Source organism: Pituophis catenifer, unplaced genomic scaffold (assembly GCF_029215685.1).
Source record: "Pituophis catenifer annectens isolate HBS135680 unplaced genomic scaffold, rPitCat1.0.hap2 SCAF_25, whole genome shotgun sequence".
In the NCBI taxonomy this organism is placed as follows: domain Eukaryota; kingdom Metazoa; phylum Chordata; class Lepidosauria; order Squamata; family Colubridae; genus Pituophis; species Pituophis catenifer.
Window position 1 is genome coordinate 467,234 of NW_027256905.1, and position 6,000 is coordinate 473,233.

General features: G+C 50.6%; 1 protein-coding gene across 1 annotated transcript; it reads right to left on the minus strand.

Moving 5' to 3' along the window:
• Position 1: 1 nt before the first annotated feature.
• LOC139326274 (vomeronasal type-2 receptor 26-like) lies at positions 2 to 5,696 on the minus strand (the record flags this gene model as incomplete). Its single annotated transcript, XM_070956430.1, has 5 exons — positions 2 to 202; positions 1,630 to 1,686; positions 3,379 to 3,498; positions 3,647 to 4,545; positions 5,576 to 5,696. Coding segments are annotated over 5 exons (1,398 nt in total), but the record flags the coding sequence as incomplete, so codon positions are not given.
• Between the last annotated feature and the right edge of the window lie 304 nt (positions 5,697 to 6,000).

Below are 6,000 nucleotides of genomic sequence, written 5' to 3' on the forward strand. Positions count from 1 at the left end.
TTCAGCCGAGCAGCCGGGCGGAGCAGAAGCTGCAGGGGGCCCTTCGGGAGGGCCATTCAGACAGCTCCGCCGCCCTAGGAAGCGCCTCCTTCCTCCGGTCCAACGTCTCCAAGCGGCCCCTCTGGGTCCCTTTCTCGGCCACTGGGACCTCCAGCCTCCCGGGGAGTTTGGGCTGGGTGGGCTTTGCTCCGCTGTGGAAGGGCTGCGGAATAAGAGGGCGTCACAAATAGCTCCAGAGACTTTGGGGCAGCTGATCAGGGAGGGAAACTCCGTGGAAGGAAAAGACGGGAGAGAGGGAGAGGGAGAGGGAGGGAGAGAAAGAGGGAGGGAAAGAGGGAGGGAAAGAGAGAGAGAAAGAGGGAGAGAAAGAGGGAGAGAAAGAAAGAGGGAGAGGGAGAGAAAGAGGGAGAGAAAGAAAGAGAGAGAGAGGGAGAGAGGGAGGGAGAGAAAGAAAGAAAGAGGGAGGGGAGATGAAGGAATGGCCGGAATGGAAGACTCGGGATCTCTTCTGAAGAGGGAAACGTTCCCACTGACGGGATCTCTGAGCAGGTCAGGCTGACATTCAGTTATTTGTGGTTACAAAAGAATTGCAACCGAAGGGCAGGTGAAGGGATGATTGGCATTCCTTTTTCCCTTCTTTTTCCCAGCCCCTCCGGCTCCCTCCTTCCCTTCCTGCCTCCGTTTCCTTCCCCTCCAGACGCCGCAGAGGTCGTGCCAAGGCCCCGGTCGTTGGGCTCAGCCTGGAGGCGGGGAGGATCGCGCAAAAACGGCGCCTCCTTCTCCTGCCCCTCCCGCCTCCCCCCCCGTAGACGCAGCCCCCGCGCCCGCCCCGCTCCCTTGCGCCGGTGGGAGGGGGGGCAGCAGGAAGAAGCCGCACCAGCCCCCCCGAGGTCCTTGCCCCGCACTCCCCACCCCCTCGCCTCCTCTCCCAGGCGCCCCTCCAGCCCCCCCCCGCTTTTCCTCCCCCCTCGCCCAGAGAAAGAGGCCCCATCAAAGCACAAACGCCTCCGAGCAGGGCGGGGGTCGCTCAATAACGGGGGGGGAGGGCAGGGGGGCGGCTGAATCCCGCGGTGGGAAGCTGGGTCTCCACTCAGTCTCACCGGAGAGAATATTGGAAGGGAGGGGAGGGGAAGTGCGCAGCCCCCCTGGCTTGGGGAGAAGGACGGAGCTTAACGGGCCTCAGCGCAACAGCCGCCCTGAAAGGCAGAGACAGGAAGGAAGGAAGGAAGGAAGGAAAAGGAAGTTAGGAAAGGAAGGAAGGAAGGAGGGAAGGAAGGAAGATGGAAGGAAGGAAGAAAGAAAAAGGAAGGAAGAAAGGAAAGAAGGAAGGAAGAAAGAAAGAAAGAAAGAAAAAGGAAGGAAGGAAGGAGTAAAGAAAGAAAAAGGAAGGAAGGAAAGTAAAGGAAGGAAGAAAGAAAGAAAGAAAAAGGAAGGAAGAAAAAGATTTTCTGTCCTGGGGGTGAGGGGGGAGGTCGGCTGACCCTCCAAAGGCTTCTGGGCAGGAGCTGCCAGGGGGGGGAAGGACCGCCGTCCTAGGAGCGCTGGGTCGGACCAAGACCGGGGAAGGGATTAAGGGGGGGGAGGGGAGGCGGTGCGCCCTTTCAGGTGGGAGGGGCAGAATTGAGAGACCTCGAATCTGCAGCGGATGAGAAGCTCCAGGTGATGCTGGTCCTCTCGGAAGCTCACCTGGACGCAGGTAACAAAAAGGGGGGGGGGGACGTTGAGACCTTTACCCCTCCTCTCCCCGAGCCCCCCCCCCTTCCAAGGGCTTCCCGCTCTGCCTTGCTGCCGCCGCCCTTCGCCTCGCCTTCCTCCGGGGTGAAGGGAGCTGCCGTTTCTCCCCACCCAGCAGCCCGACGGCTGCAACCTCGCAGGGAGAGGAATCCCCCCCTCCAGCCCTGCGGCAAAGCTCCTCGCTCAGCCCCGGGGGAGGAAGGCGGGAGCGGGGCTGTCGGAGGGGGCGCTGGGCGAGCGGGGGGGGGCGAGGGAGCGGGGCAGGCGAGGGGCGCCAGGCGGGAGGGGAGCCAGGGGGCGGCAGCGTCTGTGGGAAGCCATCAGTTGTGCCCGGACACCATAGGGGGAGTCAAAGGCCGCTGAGGGACTTTGGGCCAATCCCTGGAGTTTTAATCCCACCTTCCAACCAAAGCCAAATGGGGGACTTTGAGTCCCGGTCCTAGTTTAGGCATGAAAGCCAGCTGGCTCTGAGTTCTAATCCTCCCTTAGGCATGGAAACTCCCTGGGAGGCTTTGGGCCAATCACCAGGAGGCTCCTGCGTTCCAGTCCCGCCTTAGTACTTTTTGATTGGGGGAGTGAAACTTGGAAATATTTTCTCATATGAATCTTCTCATATTAATGTTCTCATATTAAGTCATAATATGCTTTGCCCAACACTCAATGGGTGCTTCCCCACAACTGAACCTTCCTCCATCACCCCAGACAGTGTTGGGCACTGAGACTTCCCTCCATCTGGGACTCCCCAGTTCTGATACCCCAGATATTCTGATCCCAGAACTGGGGAGTCCTAGATGGGGAGATGGCCGAGTGTCTAGCACTGTCTGGTGTGATGGAGGAAAGTTCAGTTGTGGGGAAACACCCGTTGCCTGTTGGGCAAAGTCTCTGCCTTCTGCTTGTGGGAGAACCAGAGGCCTCTCTCTGCTCATCGTGAATCTTGGACTGACCTTCTGACCCATCAGAGCTTTTCTTATCCCCTGAAAATGGAATTTGCAAAGGATTCAATTGGCAATTAGGAGCCATTCTGAAAGATAAAAATTGGTCTCTAATTAATCAGCAAACTCTGTGGTTGGAGAGCAGAGCAGCTTCCTAGAAACCCAGCTCTTCCCATCCTTGCTCACCCCCTTCCGGGACCTGGATGAAGATGCAGCGTTGAAACCTCATGCCACAGTCTGTGATGCCTTTAGACAGGATCCCCTCAACCTCCTCCTGGGGAGAGTCTCTGGGTCCCCTTTCTCTGGGCATCTTCTCCAGCCCTTCACAGACAAGAGAAGCTTGGAAGAGGAGCAGAGAAAAGGCTTTAGGTAGAAATTGTAGAGTGGACCATTAAAGGACCTGAACACTGTTAGATATTTCTCTTTTATTTCTTGAATAAGGAAAGAAAAAATAGGGAGCCAGACAAAGTGAGCCCCAGTGAAATCCCAGACGGCTCTTGTGATCCACTCTTTCTCTAGAGTAGGTCTCATCAGGACATCAAGAAGGAGCCATTTAAGAGTTGTGCAGATCTGCCTCCCCAGCGGAGAGCAGGTGAAACCTTCACATCATTTGGGTATTTCATGGCTTCTCTCAGAGATTGTCACACATAACTGGAGCTTCTTTCCCACAGCTTCCATCTTGCCATTTTTCCTCCTCAGGCTTTTCTCTCACACAGAGACACTTTTCGGCTCTGTCAAACCTGCTCAAATTATTTTTATAAGGCATCAGGTTCATTGGCTGTTCCTGAACATGAAATTCCTCTGAATGACCTTCTGAGTTCTCTTTATTGAGCTGAAAGGGAAGGAGATTAAAGAAACACAGACATATTCTTCTTGGATTCCTGCATACTATCTTAAATGGAAAGAATATCTCCTTTCAAATAAAATAAACTTTAATAACTCTTCCATTATCATAATGGTGTTATAGCTCATGTTTTCACATTTGTTCTGGCTGTGAGCTGCTCCTTTGCGTTGAGGTCTGGCCTCAGAAGAATAATGTAGCACTTGGGGATGAAGATGCAGCCCAGAAGACCAGCACTGGAGGCCAGGATGGAGAAGACCTGCACAACCACCATGGATTTCCCTTTGGTGCTCAGGTAGGTGGGCACAAAAGTCACCCAGACACTGCAGAAGACCAGCATGCTGAAGGTGATCAGCTTGGCTTCGTTGAAGGCCCCAGGCAGGTTCCTGGCCAGGAAAGCCACCGTGAAGCAGATGGCAGCCAGGAAGCCCATGTAGCTGAGGGTGACGTAGAACATGACAACGGCCCCTTCGTTGCATTGCAGGATGATCTCTCCAGGCTGGGAGTGGAGGTCAGAGTCAGGGAAGGGGGCAGAAACTCCCAGCCAGATGGAGCAGATGATAATTTGGATAGCGGAACAAGAGAGGATGATGGAGTTGGCCAAGCTCTTCCCCAACCATCTCTTCACTCGGTTTCCTGGTTTTGTGGCCAGGAAGGCCAGCACCACCGTGATGGTTTTGGCCAAGAGAGAAGAAATGGCAACTGAGATGATGAGGCTGAAAACCGTTTGTCGGAGAAGGCAGGTGGCTTTCCTTGGTTGACCAATGAAGAGAGAAGGAGACAAGAAGCAGAGCAGGAGGGAGACCAGGAGGATGTAGGAGAGGTCCCGGTTGTTGGCTTTGACAAGGGGAGTTTCTCGGTATTTAGTGAAGATGATTAAAACAAGGCCTGTGATTAGGAAGAAAAGTAGAGCAAAAGAGACCAGGATGATTCCCAAATATTCTTCATAAGACAGGAAGGTTATAATTTTGGGGATACATTGGACTCTGTCCACATTTGGATATTCATCATCTGGACACTTGGTGCATTTTTGTGTATCTGAGAAAGCCAAAAAGCAATATTTCTTTAATATACTGGGTTTTTTACGCGTCAAGAAATACCTTTTTTGGATGACAGCTGTTACCATGGGCATTTTCTAAGAAGTATTTCTTAGCTATTTCATTAAAAAGAGCATAAGAAGGATATTTTTTTTATTGAAAAATGTAGCTAGGTTAATGAAGGTGAGGGAGGTTCTAGGATGTTAATTATTTCCTGTGTAATGTGTAGAATCTTCATAGGAACCTACATTATTAGAGATTAATAATGAATCATATAATCTTTTTAGGCAAACATCCAGAGTTCTGCCACATGGCAGTTAATGTCTGGACTTGGAGGATACCTCCAGCATCTTGTAACATCTGGAAGCAACCTGGAATTAAGAAGAAACTTCCTATCAGTGAGAACAATTAAACAGTGGAACAGCTGGCCTCCAGAGGTTGTGGGTTCTTCAACATTGGAGGTTTTTGAGAAGAGACTGGATAGTCACTTGTCTGAAATGCTTGAGCAGGAGGTAGGATTAAAAGACCTCCAATGTCCTTTCCTGTTCTGATTATTGATTGATTGATTGATTGATCTACATGACTGACAGAATATTTGTGTAATGAGTTCCCCTCATAACTATCCACAGCACCAGATTATGGACCAGTGACACCTCAGTGATCCTCAGGGGAGGCCAATAAACAATGAATTGAAAGGTCTTTCAGAAGGTGGATCTAAAACAAGTTTCAAAGAACTTAGATATTCCTAAAAAGGTAAAGTTAGCAGCACATATCCAAACTAAAAAGCAGAAGAGATATTTCCTCTGCCGTCAATAAAGTTTGCCAAGTCTGCCACCCCCTCTTCCCATCTCTTTCCTAGCCCCTCCTTCCAAGTCTTTTTGATTTAATTCTGTTTAGATAAGTAATTGTGCAGGTTAAAAATAAAAAAATTACAGGTGAGCTTAAATGTGTCTTTTCACTTGCACTTTCATGAAAAGGTTCTGGATGGATCCAGTTCCACAAAGCCTCCCATTTTCCTCTGTGTGACCCACCTTCCTGAGTGGAGAAGGTCCCCTCCGGACAAGGAACGCAATCGTAGCAGCAAACTGGCTCTCCTTCTCGAGCCCTCTTGACAAATCCAGGATGGCAACTTTCCACACATTTGGACTGAGGCAGGGACTGAGCAGAAGAAAAGGAATGCCAAAAAAAAAAAATGTTAGGACTCACCATCCATGGAAAATGGAGGTAGAAATGGATGGAGACAAGTAGCCTCTGCTCTTCACTGAGGTCAATATGAAACCTCTGACTACTTCTAAACAGATGCAGGAGGTAAAACAACTGGCAGATTCTTCATTTAGTTCTTCCCTTTTCCTTTTGGAATTTAACATTGCAATAAAGTACTTTTCTATTTAATAAAGTCTTGAGGGATGGAATTGGAGAAAAAATTAAGTATGATGATATATTCATCTTAAAACTG